At 47.0% G+C, this 14,946-nt stretch overlaps 1 protein-coding gene across 20 annotated transcripts in view; it reads left to right on the top strand.

Moving 5' to 3' along the window:
• Nucleotides 1-14,946, top strand: part of Camk2g (calcium/calmodulin dependent protein kinase II gamma) — a 57,833-nt gene that overhangs the window by 13,335 nt on the left and 29,552 nt on the right. For all 20 annotated transcript variants that reach the window (XM_041638911.1, XM_041638928.1, XM_041638913.1 and 17 more), the window contains exons 3-10: nt 335-394; nt 8,437-8,491; nt 9,275-9,340; nt 12,273-12,345; nt 12,498-12,600; nt 13,039-13,122; nt 13,489-13,583; nt 14,204-14,326. In XM_041638911.1, coding sequence (XP_041494845.1) covers nt 335-394; nt 8,437-8,491; nt 9,275-9,340; nt 12,273-12,345; nt 12,498-12,600; nt 13,039-13,122; nt 13,489-13,583; nt 14,204-14,326 — 659 coding nt within the window. The remainder of the gene's footprint in view (nt 1-334; nt 395-8,436; nt 8,492-9,274; nt 9,341-12,272; nt 12,346-12,497; nt 12,601-13,038; nt 13,123-13,488; nt 13,584-14,203; nt 14,327-14,946) is intronic.

Here is a 14,946-nt window from a genome sequence, read left to right as displayed (position 1 = left end):
ATGTGTCCCTACCCCCAATTATTAATACCCTAGCTCAATGAAATATCTATTATAGAGGTGTAGAGGAAGAAGAACAAGATTTAGCTAAAGACCTAGCTTTAGATTCTGATGTGCCACCCACTGGTTTAAGGTATTTACCTCTCCATCCCATTTCCTCACCAGGAAAAGGTAATCACAAAACTGTCTCTAGATTTGCTATGACTTGCTGTGTTAATTTAGCAAATTCCCAAAAATGCCTAGTTGGTGCCTAAGAATTAAGGGAATATGAATAGCCAGGTAACCAGAGCTAGGATGGATGACTAGTGACTTTTTTTTTTCTTTTTTCTCCTTTTAGATCATCAAAAACTAGAACGAGAAGCCCGGATATGCCGCCTTCTGAAACATCCAAACATTGGTGAGTGTCCAGCAGAGAGAGAGAGAGCACACACCTGTGTATGAGTGTGTGTGCATGAGAGAGTGTGTGTGAGTGTGCATGCATGCGTGTATAAGTGTGCTGGTGCATGTGTGTGTATGAGAGTGATTGTGAGTGTGTGTGTATGTGTGCGTGAGTGTGTGTGGTTACCTCTGGTCATGGATCTTCACCTGGTGTCTTTCTTGCCTGAGTAGGATGGCAGCTGTGTGTCAAAGTTTTAGGGCTTTCTTTCTTAGAGCCCTGAGTGTCTCCTTGGCTATGATGCCCTCTCGGGGCTGGGTATGAGGCTTTTGAATATGTTCAGACTCTCTTTTCTCCTTCTGTCTTTGGGCTGAAACCCAAAGTTCTCAGTGTGTGAGGTTCCGGGCTTACCAGTCTGCCAGAGTCCCTCACCAGAGGCCAGCCATAGCCCTCATGAAAGACTCAGGATTTTGTTCCTGAACCTAAAAGAGTTTTGTCCCTGTTGCAGTGTCCTGCACACTCTGGGGGTTTCCATGGCACTCCTGTTTGTTCCCCAGAGCCAGGAGAGCAAGCTGCCTGCCTGGCTTCTCTGGAGAAGGAATGGCAAGAGCTGCTCAGATGAAGGAGAAACACTTGAGAGGATCTCTCCCCGCTCCCACCCTGCCTGGGGTACAAGAGGACATTGTTGGTTGTTCTAAAGCCTGAGAGGCTCGCCTGCCATAGCCCACTCTGGCTCAGTTTTACATTGTTCAGCTGAAATAGCCTTTGCCAAAAGTGTTGGCCCTGATCTGCAGCAGCTCCTTACACAGAGACAGAAACTGGGCTGCTGCAGTGTTGGCTTGAGGCATGGAGCACCTCCTAGGTTTTCCAGAAATCACTGAGTCATCACAAAAGATAACACGTGTTCTCTTCAGACATGGCCTAAATATCAAGGCTCCCACAGTGCTCCAGACACTGCCTTCTTAGCTCTGGAAAGCTAGGGCTGAGAGTTGACTTGCTTGAAAAAGTTGATGCTCCCTCCAGAGCTACCCAGCTGCTGGCCTCCCAGCTCTCAGGTCTCAGTGTGAGCTCTTGTGTGGAGGAACTAAGGTCAAGCTTCAGCCCACTGGGAGAGAAGCAGCCCTGAGGTAACCAGAACTGCAAACATGCAGGGCTTTATAGATCCCAATCAGCCACTTGGATTACGCTGGAAGTGTGATGATTATGTAGGAAGTGCTCTGCTCCACTGGGTGCAGGGCGTACAACACTACCAGTGCCCCTCGGCCAGGGAGTCTTAGCCTTAGAGCTGCAGGAGCTCCTGGGTAGCCTCCGAGGTTAGACTTCCACCTAAAAAATGCAGTGGGGATGTTGCTGTGGATAGAAGGCAACAGAAACACCTAGGACAGCAGTCCCAAGAAGAGGCATGTTCTGTTTGGCTAGTTCAGTGATATATAAAAGTATTCTTATTACTTGCTAATATTTAAAAATGAGATTTCACTGGGCAGTGGTAGTGCATGCCTTTAATTCCAGCACTTGGGAGGCAGAGGCAAACCAATCTCCCAAGTTTGAGGCCATCCTGGTCTACAGAGTGAGTTCCAGGACAGCCAAAGCGACACAGAGAACCCCTGTCTTGAAAAACCCAAAAAATAAAGTAAAATAAGTGAGATTTCACATTTTGGAAAAAAAATTATATTTCTCTGCCTTTTGAAGCAAAAGGCTTGACTCTGAAGCTACTATCTACTGTTCCAGTGGGGCTTTAATCCTAGTACTTAGGAGGTAGAGGCAAGCAGATCGCGATGAATTTGAGTCCAGGATGGCATAGATCCATTGCTGGGGGAGGATGGAAGGAACGGGAAGCATATTGAGTTCTAGGCCTGTGGAGCGATATAAGATCCTGTCTCAAGACAAAACAAAACAAAACAAACAAACAAAAAAAAACCCAAAGCTACCTACTAGCTCAGGTAATAACTTCCCTTTGTGTTTCTTCTGATCAACTCACAGCAAAGATGAATTGCGTAGAGGAGGCTGACTTCTGCCACCTGTGACATGGTGGGGTACGATAATGACAACTGAGAAGTCAACACAAAGGGCAAAAGTCGGGTCCTAGCCTCAAAAATTTCTAGCCTTTTATTATTTATAGTAATGAGCATATATAGTTTGTGACCTCTTAGACTTTCTGTGGCTTGGTACCCTCCCTTTCTGCACTTAGCTTGGAATACAGGCAGAGAGGGGAAACCATAGATTCCACGTGTCTATACTGTTGACAAGCTGTAAAACCTAGGGAAAGCAAGCATGGTATAGTCTCTGTGGTATCAGAGTGCCAAAAACTGCGCCTTCATATTGTGACTCTTCATGTATCCTGAGGGATGTTTTGGTCTAAGGCCCAGTTCCAGGGTTAAGGGTAGGCAGAGAAAAGGACAAGCCAGGACTGTGTTCTGAGAACATTGGCTTTTGGTGGCTGAGCTCTGGGTCCAGGAGACAATGGTTGCCATGGATCCAAACCTGGCTTGTGGCTAGAGAAGAGACAGATTGTACCCTTAAATTACTATTCCTCTCTCCACTGCCATGTCCTTTAAAGCTATGGCCCTTTTGGTTCTGACCTTTTAAACTCCATCCCAAAGGGTGACAAGAAGACTACCCAATAGCCTTGCACAATTGAAAAAGCTAAGAGCAATCAATGATCAGATCTCCCATTTTTGGCTAATGTCAGACTTGGGAGTATTGAAATTTGTGGGTATTTGGTGCAAGGAGCCAGGCAATCACAGTTTTTTTCCCTCATACATATTCTGTACTGAGTTAAGAATATTGTAAGAGTGAACCCTGATGTAGTCTGTGGGTTTGGGGTAATGATGTGTCATTGTAGGTCCATCAGCTATAACAAAGCCTGCTGTGGGATGTTCATGTGGAGAATCTGTGCATGGGAGTCATGGGCATATGAATCTTCTGTTCAGTTTTCCTGTGAACCTAACACTATCATAAAAAAATAGAGTTAATTAAAAACAAGCAAACATAATGCCTGTTGGGTGCAAGACACTCTGTTGGACTCAGCGCTGGAAGAGAGGCTAGTTGTAGGGCGTTAACAGAGGAGCGAGCTCATGCTGACAGTCTGAAGTCTGAATGGAGTGTGTGCTACCTGTGATCTGCTTGCTCTCCGCTCTGAATTCCTCTAACGAATAGACTCTGTCTTCTCTCGTGCTGAGCTGCTCCAGCAGTTTCAATCACAGCCTGACGTTTGTGGTTTAAAGCAGCACTTCTCAAACTTCTATGTGCTTATGAATCAGCCAGGGATCATGTCAAAATTCACGTCCTGGTTCAATAGGTCTGGGGAGAGGAGCAGAGATTTCGCCTAGCTTCAAGGTCTTTAGGTGATGTTAATGCTTTGGTCTGTAGCCCATCCTTGGAGAAGGCCAGGTTTGCAACTTTGCAGTTAGGTTTACTGGGTTTGGATTTCTGAGTTCATTTTTAGAAGCTGTGACCCTAACAAATTATTTAACCCTTATGTACCTGCTTGCTTTGTCCTTTGCATCCATTCCTGGAGTTGGCAGAGGGAGAAGCATAAACATGCAAGCAGAGATTCTGAATCCTATCTCCCCCACCCCTGCCCCAGTTCAGCTGATAAATTATTCAAGCCTGGCTGCAGTAAACCTTGGGCCCAGGACCCATTCAGCTGATAGTAAATGTAGCAAAACTAATTGCAAAGAAAAAGGAAAGTTGAGTTGTGACTGAGCTTGTCCTAAGGCTTCCTCCCATGCTGGGAGGGCCCAGACCTGCCACAGCTGACGTAGTTCTGTCTGAGACCCCAGTAGTAACAGTGTTATTATTAAGGACATTTTAAACAGACCTCATTTCATTTTTAAATTGGTGTATGTGCGTGCATGCATGGAAAGGGTGTGAATACAGGTGTCCTCAGAGGCTTGAGGCATTGGAGCGCCAGGAGATGCAGTGTAGGCAGTTGTGAGCTGCCCTGTGTGGGTATGAGAACCAAACCCAGGTCCCTCCATTCTTGACTGCTGAGCCATCTCTGTAGCCCCATTTATAGACTTTTTTTGTTTGTTTTGTTTTTCAAGCTCTGTTTAACAGCTCTTGCTGTCCTGGAACTTGCTTTGTCGACCAGGCTGGCCTCGAACACACCAGGATCCACCTGCCTCTGCCTCCCCGAGCGTTGGGATTAAAGGCGTGCGCCACCACCACCTGGCTAAATATTTTTTTTTTTTTTTTTTTGAGACAGGGTTTCTCTGTGGTTTTGGAGCCTGTCCTGGAACTAGCTCTTGTAGACCAGGCTGGTCTCAAACTCACAGAGATCCGCCTGCCTCTGCCTCCCGAGTGCTGGGATTAAAGGCGTGCGCCACCACCGCCCGGCCCTGGCTAGATATTTCTAACTAAGATACTTTTTCAGTGCTTTTGTTGTTATTGTTTTGAAAAAACTTTTAAAGTAAATGTGGCATATTGATGGCTGTTTTTGAAGAATCGGAAATAGCGACTCACAGAATTGGGTTGTAGATTTCTTGGTCCATGAGAGTGTAAAATGTTGAGTAAAACTTACTTAGGTCTATCCTTTTCCCCACTGACTTTAGAGAATAGCAATAGGTTTATTGCTGAAGTACAGCCATGGTCTGTGTTTCTTCTCCCTGGTCTTTCTGACTGGATTTGCTGTGGTCCTCTTGGTCTTTGGGACTCTAATGACTGTGAAATGGGCTGGACATCGGATGGCTGCTTTGTTCCATAATACCATTTGTGTTACTAGTTACATACTTGTATGGCTACTAGTTAGAGCCTGTCACCATCTTCTCTGTAGTAGCAGGGCCTGGCTCCTTCTCTTCACAGCCATGTTCAACACTGTCTGCTTCAGGCTGGCCACCTAATGAATACGTTAAACCAATTAGAATGACAGAGCTGTCAGGGACAGAGTGGAACTCTCACCTAAGAGGATGGACACAATGACTCACTGTTATTCTGTGATGTTAGTTAGCCTAGCCAGCTGCTTCAAGTTCTGCTATGTAGTGTGACTTTGAACTGTTTTCTTTTGGACCTGTTTTCCTCTTCCGTCAAGTAGGGATGTTGTAAGTAGTTGCCTGACAGAGTTAAAGCGAGGATTCATTAAAATACTGTTGTAAAATACTTCATATGGGCCGGAAATGTAGCTTAGTTGGTATGGTGCTTGCTAGTCCTGTACAAGAGCCTGGGTTCAATCTCCTGCACCACGTAAACCAGCTGCTATGGTACATGCCTACAATCTCAGCACTTATGAAGGGGAAGAGGCAGGAGGATCAGAAGTTCAAGATAATCCTCAGCTACATAGTGAGCTCAGGCCTGCCTTGGTCACACAAGACACTGTCTTGAAAAAAAGTAACCCAGTGATTGGCGCATAGGAATAGCTTAATTAAATTTTAGTCATTTTAATTTTAATCATCAAGAATCAGCTGTGCTTAACATGGCACAGATACTTTTCCTTGTACTTGGTTTCCTGTTAAAGTAAAAAGAAAAACGATAGGCGTCTCGTTCAGAACCCCCTTGTCTGGCAAGCCTGGTGTCTTGCTTGGAGCTGACAGCAGAACCTTTGGGGCTGGGTGGCCTGGAAGGATTAGTTTTCTGTTCCTCCGCTAATCCCCACCCACCTGCACTCTGTGTGTGGCCTTCCTCCAGCAGGGTAAAGGCCTGGGTGTCTCTGCCTTTGGCCCTGTCCTCAGGCCTGCAGTGCTGGGCGCTGGGTGGTGGAGTATTGAGGGGAATTGTCCAGGTGAGGCCAACCTCAAGGCTCCAGGCCAAGCCCAGCAGGATGGGACACCTGGGCTCCCCTTGGGAGTGGTTGTCAGCATCCTGTGTGCTGTCTGTCCGCTCAGCATCTTGCTACTGTTTGTAATGAAGCCGGTCAATTGGCTTCTGGGACAGCTGATTTCCAGGGGATTATTTGTATTACACACTTTAATGCTTTTTAATAGCAAATTTTTAATTAAATGGAAAGTCCTTTTGGAGGCAAGGGAACAGCTGCAGCAGGACTCAGGATGAGGCACTGACTGACTGAGACCAGAGAAGGGAAATGAGGGGAAGGGTGGCTGGGTGGTAGGGCAGCCAGGGGATTTAACTGTGGTTCCTTCCAACCTAAAAGCCCTCCCCTGCCATCTGCACGATAGAGAAGTGAGGAAGGAGGGTTACAAAACTGTAGAAGCTGGACTAGGATGGGCAGTGTGGTTGTTAGACCCCGGATCCAGGCCTGGGAGGCCTTGGAGTCCTCGTTCCTCAAGTGAGGAGGAAGGGAGCTGTGGTGATGGACTGTACCTTCTGGCACCGAGTTGTTTGTTTTGCTTTCTGGCTGATCTGCTTCTTTAGCCATAGGGACATGGGAAGTGCAGCCTTTAGGAGATGCCTTGGCACTGGACTGGGCAGCAGTGTGAGCCTGCCAAGGAAACAACACCATTACTTTTTCTGCCCAAGCACTTCAGCAGTTGCTTTGCTGAGGCCATTCCTGAAATGCTCTAGAAGGTATTCCTGCAACTGCTAAGTATTGGGGCAGAGGTCAAAGACACACCAAAGGTTCCCTATAGGAAGAGGGACAAGAACATCCACACAGGCAGCCAAAGCAAGTCCTGTTTGCATTAGAGTGATGCTCAGGGGTTGGCATTTAACCCAAGGGTGGCTGGTTTTGTAGGCAGAAGCTAGAGCAGAGACCTCAGAAGGCATCAGGTTGGTCTTTGGCCCAAGAGCTTCAGAGGCAGGCATCGGGAGGGAGCTGTGCTTGCCAGCCCCTCTTTGTACTTGGTGAGCTGCCTTCTTTCTCTACCTGCTGCCCTCTTGGACCCATCTATGGTATTGTTGTAGGTACACTGTGAGCACTCTCTTTTTGGCTGTGTTGCTTTGCTGCCTAGTGTGTGGGCTGGCCTACGTTTCTTGTAGTTGAGTGGACTAGCTTTTGGAGTTTGAGACCTAGTTAGCACTTATTTAACCTTTGCCAAGAAATCTGAAGACTGAGCCTTTATGGTTCTTTTCTGTAAAATGGAATAGCAGTCATCTCAGGGCACTGTCATAAACTCCTTAAACACTCTGTCCCTCCTAAATACTGTCACCCACCCTCGGATCTGGCTTATTATATTACTTAAAATAAGTATATAGGATCAGTAGGATATGACATAGACCTACCCCAAGGCTGACACACAGTTTGCATTCAACAAATAGTTGTTTGTGATTGGGCATGTCTGTACATGCCTGTAGGCCTGGTATTCCAGACAATAAGGTAGAATGATGGCCACAAGTTCCAGGCCAAATGAACTACATAGCAAGACCCTATCTCAAAAATAAATAAAGGTTGAACATAATAGCTTATCACTCCTTTAATTCCAAAACCGAGAGGGAAGCAGATATCAGTTTGAGGCCAGTCTAGGCTGGGTTGTGAGTTCTAGGCCAGCCAAGGCTATATATAGTGAGACTCTGTCTCAAAAATAAAGGAGGGAGAGGAACAGAAAATATAGTTGAGGAGACTGTTTGCCCAACATGCATAAAGTCCTGAATCATATATATTTAATTCTAGCATTTGAGAGGTAGAGGCAGGAGGATCAGGAGTTTGAGGTCATCCTCAACTGCATATTGTGAGTTTGAGGCTATATATACAGACACTATCTCAAAACAGTTACTGTGTTGGTTGCACAGTGTGGCCTGTTCCTCGTGCTTTCAAATGGGTTCTTCCATTTCCCAGACCTTCCATCTTCTGGCTCCCATTTGGTCTTCTAGAAGAGCTCTGGGGCTTTTCTATCTTGCCAGTGTCTTTTCCTGTGTCATGAATCATGTCTTAGGTCCACCTTCTGAGCGACTTGCCCCTCTAGGGAGCTTCTTGCTTTTTCCCTCTGATTGATTTTCTGAGCCATGAAGCTTCTATCTCTTGCCTTGGGTCTCTGGTGGAAACCAAGCACTAGTCTCTTGCTGTGGCTCTGTACCCTTGGCCTGGGGGGTACCAGGCACATTGCCTCTTTTTTCTGCAGCATCTTCAAAAGCAAGCCTTGTGCGGCTGACATGGGGCTGGGCGGGTTTGCTACAGAGAATAGGATTTCTGAGTTCCTTTCTGCTAATCTCTGTTCCCATCTCCTCTCTTACAGTGCGTCTCCATGACAGTATTTCTGAAGAAGGGTTTCACTACCTCGTGTTTGACCTGTAAGTGCTACTTTCTCTCCAGCTGGCTGAAGATGAAGCCTGGGTCTCAGCCTCTGCTGAGGGTTCCTCTCTGTCGCTTGAGGAAAAGGACTCAGGACGTTTCTGGGGGACGAGTGGGCCTGTCCAAAGGCACTGCCCTCTCAGGAGTCTCGTTGTTCACTCTGTCCCTAGAGAATGAGCCCCAGCATGGCCTAGCTCTCTCCTTTCTGTTCTGTGCATAGCTCGTTTCTTGCGTCTTGATGTTTTCTTATTGGAGAAATGAAAGAATGACTCTTTGCAGTCTGTGGAGTTGGAGGTAGCCTTTATGACTCATGAATGGCGTTCCATTAGTCTCTCCCACTTGAGTTGTTCTTTAACGTCCTAAGCGTGGCTCTTTACCTCCTGGAAAGTTCTGTCCAGTATTGTCAGGGTTGTATCTGTGATCTCATTATTCTTCAACTCTAGCACTAGGCCTGCCATTGTGCTGCTATGTGACAATGTTCATATTGGTCTTAAGTAAAACTATGACTCTTGTGGTAGTTAGAATATCCTTCTTAGATCCCTGTATCACTTTCTGTGCGTTAGTGATTCTGTTAGGTTATGGAAACGGAACTGTCAGAAAGGGAAGGGGGAAGCCCACATTTAGCCCACAGAGAAGTGACTGAGCATGTTCTGGGCTCCCAAAAGACACAGGGAGTCGGGATGGCTCTAAAAACTGTTTTACTGTATGACTCTGCTGCCTGCTGGATGCTAGAGTTGGCCAGTAGACCTTGCCTCCTCTGACCCTTTCTTCCATGGTTACAGTGTTACCGGAGGGGAGCTGTTTGAAGACATTGTGGCCAGAGAGTACTACAGCGAAGCTGATGCCAGGTGAGAAAAGCCTTGGTTTGACTGGAGCCCTTTGACTTTAGGACTGAAATAAGTCCTGGCTACTTTTTTTTGGGGGGGGGGGGGGGCAGGCAGAGGAAGCATTGTGTTTTCCTTGGATAGTCTTTGGACTCTTGTCTGGACAGAGTCTGTAAAGTTGCGGTAGGGCTGCATTCTGTGCTTAGTATTAGAAGTTAAAATGTCAGCACCCTAGAGTAGCTTTTTTCAAAGCCTCTTCCAGGTCTCCTTCGTCCTGTGACCTCAGAAATACTTTTTTTTTTTTGCGCATTATTATGTACTCACAAGTGCTCTGTGCCTCTTCTTGTTTGTACAAGGTCTTGACGTAGGAAACTGGGGATCAGAGGTGGAGAAAGCATCATTTTTGTCTTGAAGGGTATGAACCTGGAAAGCTTCCTCGGGAGCTTTCAGCCCTTATCTGTTCACTACCATGACCAGTTCCATGGGTCCCATGGCTCAGCCCCCAGCTTTCTATCAAAGCCAGTGGTTCTTTCGTGTGAGACAGCACGATCCACCTTCAGGTAGTGTTTGACCTGCCTTGCCCACTTTAGCTCTTCCCCGTTACAGCCTGATGTTTGTTATCCTGCCTATGGCTTATGTGGCAGCTCAGGCTGCCTCTATAGAGAGTGGGGGAGTGCAGTTCCCTCACGAATTTCTCAACCCTGAACAGCCATGTTTGCTGATCAACTTCAGATGCCTCAGCCTGAGGAAAAATTCTCAAGTGGAGAGATGAATTCCAGTGCCAGCAGGGGAGGACCAGGCTGTGGGTGGGAGGAGGCAGTGATAGCTCAGTGAGCTGGGGGTGGGGGGACTGTACCAGTGGGCTTGGCCTGGCTCTGCTGGGACACTTCGCACTTTTGCCATTTTTGGCCTGAAGGCTCTCCCTGCTAGCCGGGCTCTGTTCTAATTATACATTTCTGTGGAGACTCGCCTCTGCAGCTTAGTCTTAAGGTTCCTTTGGCACTGTTAGGCTGTATGGCGTGGAGGCCCTGAGCTTCACTGTCAGGGTCTGACAGCATCCATTGACTCTTTAGCTCTCTTCGGAGCCTCAGTACCAGGTTTCAGAGAAGCAAACCCTAAGTGCAGGCCACGCTGGCCAGCACATCTGGATGCTGTGCACACCTGGCGGAGGCTGCTGACTAGGCATATACCAGCCTTCTTCAGCCTCAGTGGTACTGACCTTTAGCACAGATGGGTTTTTTTTTGTAATGAAGATCTCTCCTATGCATGAGTAGAACCTAGAGGCATCTCTGAGCAGTAGGTAAGCCCCTTTCCAAGTTGTGCCAGTCAGGATTATTTCCAGACATTGCCAGATGTCCTGGGAGGGCACACTCATCCCCACTGTTGCTCTGGAGTCCTCTCCTGCCACAGGGAGAATGTAGTTCTGAGCTAGGTCGTCTTTCTGTATAGAATAGTCAGAACGCTATTATTTCTGGAAGGAATCTACGTGATTGTCTTGTCTCCCTACTAGATGAGAAACTTTAGAGCAGTTAATGCCTTAGGTGGTGTGAGAACACACCTTAAGAGCTCCTCACTAAATGCTTGGGTAGGTGCAGGCATGCACGATGCACCATGCACCTGTCCCAAGTCGCAGCATAAACTTCTTCCCTAGGAAAAAAGTTACTTAGGAAAGAGAAGGAAGGGGATTGGATGGTCTTACCTTTCATAGGAATATTTAGCATTTTTCCATCTCAAGAAAACAAATTAGTTGTTCTGGATCTTTGCAGTCAAAATAAGTCATGGTACACCTCTGTTCTATTCTCTGGAAAACCCACGTAGCCTTACCTGGGCTGGTTTCCTTTCCTGTGAGGTAAGTGTTGATGATGAGAAAAGAGAACCCTCACAGTGGCTTCCATATTCCCAGAGTCATGAGGCTGGGGTGGAAGGACCATGAATTCAAGGCCACTCTGGGTTACATAGCTGATCGCAAGCCAGCTTATGCTACATAGCAGGAAGACCCTCCCTCAAAACAGGAAGAGAAAAGGAAGAGAGAAAAAAGGAAGCTTCATACACTGTTGGTGTTGTAAATTTGTATAGCCATTTTTGGAAAACAGTATGGCTGTTTCTCAGAAAAACTAAAAATAGAGCTACCATCTGATCCAGCAATCCCACTACTGGGTAAATACCCAACAGAATAAACTCGGTATGTTAAAGAAATGTCTGCACACCCACAATAGCCAAGAAATGGACACAACCTAAATGCCCATTAGCAGATGAATGGATTAAAAAAGAATCGTGTACTCTATTGAGCTGTAAAAGGCCAGGAATCTCTGTCATTTAGGATGAGATAGGTGAATCTGGAGGGCGTTGTGCTAAGTGAGACAAACCAGGCACAGGAAGATCTACTTTGTGCAGTCTAAAAAAGATGCCCTACAGAGGTAAAGAGTGGTGGTTAACAGGAGCCGGATTGGGTGGGAAAGGAGAGCTGCTGCTCAGGTAGGAGGAGTGGGTTCACCTGTACACCTGTACAGCAGGTGACTGTAGTTAGTAATTTGTGTTTGGTTGGTTTGGTTTTTCCAAATAGGGTCTCTCTGTGTAGTCTGGGCTGTTCTGGAACTCAGTCTGTAGACCAGGCTGGCCTCCAACTCAGAGATCTGCCTGCCTCTGTCTCCCAAGTGTTGGGATTAAAGGTGTGCGCCACCACTGCCTGACATAAAAATGGATTTTAAATGTTCACTAGAAAGAATAAATATTTGAAGTGATATATATGGTGGTGCGCATTGTATCAGAATATAATATTGTCCTTCAGAAGTAGATAGTTATTTTTTTATTTAAAATAAAGTAAGAACAAAATAGGCTGAACTAGATGATATATAAGGCCCGGGATTCTAGCCTGTTGTTCAGTGAGTGTGGTCCACACAGATGATCTTTGATGAGGTAGTCTATCTCTGCACTGATATTTCTTCTCCTTTTTTAGCCATTGTATACATCAAATTCTGGAGAGTGTTAACCACATCCACCAGCATGACATCGTCCACCGGGACCTGAAGGTACTTATTAACCAGGCCGTCTTCCTTTGCCTCCTGCTTGTGACTCGTTGGCGCCACCTGGAGCTAGATAGTGGTACTGTGCGAGCCCAGAGTAGGCGACCTCTGGACTCCATGGTGAGTGCCTCATAAGGTTCTCCTTGTTCCTTCTGCAGCCTGAGAACTTGCTGCTGGCGAGTAAATGCAAGGGTGCTGCGGTCAAGCTGGCTGATTTTGGCCTCGCCATTGAAGTGCAGGGAGAGCAACAGGCTTGGTTTGGTAAGGGTGATCCTGTCTTCCGGGAATGCAGCCTCCGCCCTTCCTCCTTTTCCTGATCTGCCTTCCTCTTTCAGAACTAGAAATCAGGCCTTTAATGGTATTGGCCTTTTCAGAAAGTGGAGGAGGATGGGAAGGCACCCGGTCCCTCCTGGCCAATCCCTCCATGACTCAGTATAGTGAGCCTGGCTGCTGTCAGCAGTGCGTGCCTGTTGCCTCTGGGGAGGTGCTTGAGTTCCTGGTAGGCACAAGTGCTTGCCCTCTGATTTAGATTCCAGGTACTGGAGAAGCCCAGGCTGTCATCACTTGCAGCTTGAGTGCCAAGAGAGCGCGTATACAGTAAAATCAGCAGGCATTAGAAGGGCTTTGGGGGAAATCACAGATGTAGATTTAATGAGAGAGAAAGTAGGCTCAGTGTGGCTCTGCGTTTTTCTGCTGCAGGTTTTGCTGGCACCCCAGGTTACTTGTCCCCCGAGGTCTTGAGAAAAGATCCCTATGGAAAACCTGTGGATATCTGGGCCTGCGGTAAGCCCATTCCACGCACTCATCTTGGTGTTACGGGCCCTTGGCTTCCTGCGATGACAGAAAAGGCTTTACTACTCCTTCTGGGCCCCGCGAGTGTCTGCTGTATGTGACATCGTGGCGCTGGCTCTCCCTTGGGAGGGCTGTTCCCATCATGCCCTCTCCCCAGGTGAATCCTTCTTGGAGAATAGCTTGCACCTGAAGAGGTCTTGGTGCCATGAGGAGTGTGGCGCATCAGGAGGGCTAGTCACACAGCATTAACTCTGGCCTGACCCTACCTTTCTGGGTGGTTCTGAGCCCTGCATGGCCTTTCTTGGTTCCTCAGGGGTGAATGATTGACCCCAGTGACCTGTGTGTTCTGTCTCGCAGGGGTCATCCTGTATATCCTCCTGGTGGGCTACCCTCCCTTCTGGGATGAGGATCAGCACAAGCTATATCAGCAGATCAAAGCTGGAGCCTACGATGTAAGGATGGGTGTTCTGAGAACTGAGCAGGCACTCCCTCCAGGACAGATTCCCTGCCTCTAAGGGTCTGTCCATGGAAGTGGTGTTACTGTCATTTGGTAACAGGGTGTCAGGGGACTTTGAGGACCCAAGGATGGGCATACAGGACTCAATTCTTGCCACCTTATGTACAGAGACTAGATGAAAAGAAAAGAATCCTCCTTGTTAATTATAAAATTAAAGAACTCATTGAAGCCCCTTTGTTCTATTTCTGAAAAGAACAGAAAAGCCGCATGGTGTGTTAGGTGATACAGGAAGAATTCTAGAGCCTTCTTCCACCACGTTGGTACCATGGGCACATAGCAGAGCCTGTTTTCTGCTTAGTAGAAAGATAAAGCTGAGCAGAAAATGTTAGTTTCCTTTCTTCACTGATCTGACCCATGACATTCTAACTATTATTTTTCTGTCTTACTTTCCAAGTCTATAAGTTGACACAGATCTTGGGATATTCCTAGTACTTCTCCAACTCTTGGGCACCACAGAGTATCCCAGTTACAGGAGTTGGAATGAAGGCAACCTACATTTCGGGGTAGAAGCCTCACAAATTTCCTATCTCCCTTTCCCCTGTTCCTGCTTCTTAGTTCCCATCACCAGAATGGGACACAGTGACTCCTGAAGCTAAGAACTTGATCAACCAGATGCTGACCATAAACCCAGCAAAGCGTATCACAGCTGACCAGGCTCTCAAGCACCCATGGGTCTGTGTAAGTGTCCTTGCCCTCAGCACTTGGAGATTGGAGGTAGTAGCCCTCATGTTCCCCTTTACCCCTTCCTTGCACAAGGATTCAGGAGGGCAGGGCAAGGGGGGTGAGTGGAGTCCAAGGTCAATAAATGTCATCAGGGGACTTGGGAGGCAAAAAGTGCTAATAGATCTTTACTTGTGAGGCTATAATTCGGTTCTGTTCTTGAACTAGAGCAGGTAGTTGATAATAGTGTGAAGTCTCAAGCTTAGGATATACTTGGGCTTCAACTCTGACCAGTACCCAGTGAATAAACACAGGAGGCTTCTGAACTGTTGAGATGTGCTTCTTAAACCGCTGTGAAACTCTCGAGCTGGGTTCCTAGGAACTCCTCCCAGGCTGTCGGTGTAGATTGACATACTGTTTTCATACACAGTTCTGTTAAACTGAAATATCTATTTGCAGACAAAGGGGCAGTCCTGGTATAATGAGCATCTTGAAGGACGTACTTGTTTATTTGTCAGTTCCCACGTTTATTGAATGCCTCTTTGTGCTGTCACCAGGCAGTTCCTGGAGACAAATGGGGCATGGTCTCTGCCCCAAAGATCTGGGGAAACAGTCATTCAGACAAGCAACCATGCTTA

This window comes from Microtus oregoni, unplaced genomic scaffold (assembly GCF_018167655.1).
Source record: "Microtus oregoni isolate MIOR12 unplaced genomic scaffold, Mior012 000056F_ref0000123, whole genome shotgun sequence".
Taxonomy (NCBI): domain Eukaryota; kingdom Metazoa; phylum Chordata; class Mammalia; order Rodentia; family Cricetidae; genus Microtus; species Microtus oregoni.
This window is presented reverse-complemented; position numbering and strand designations above follow the sequence as displayed.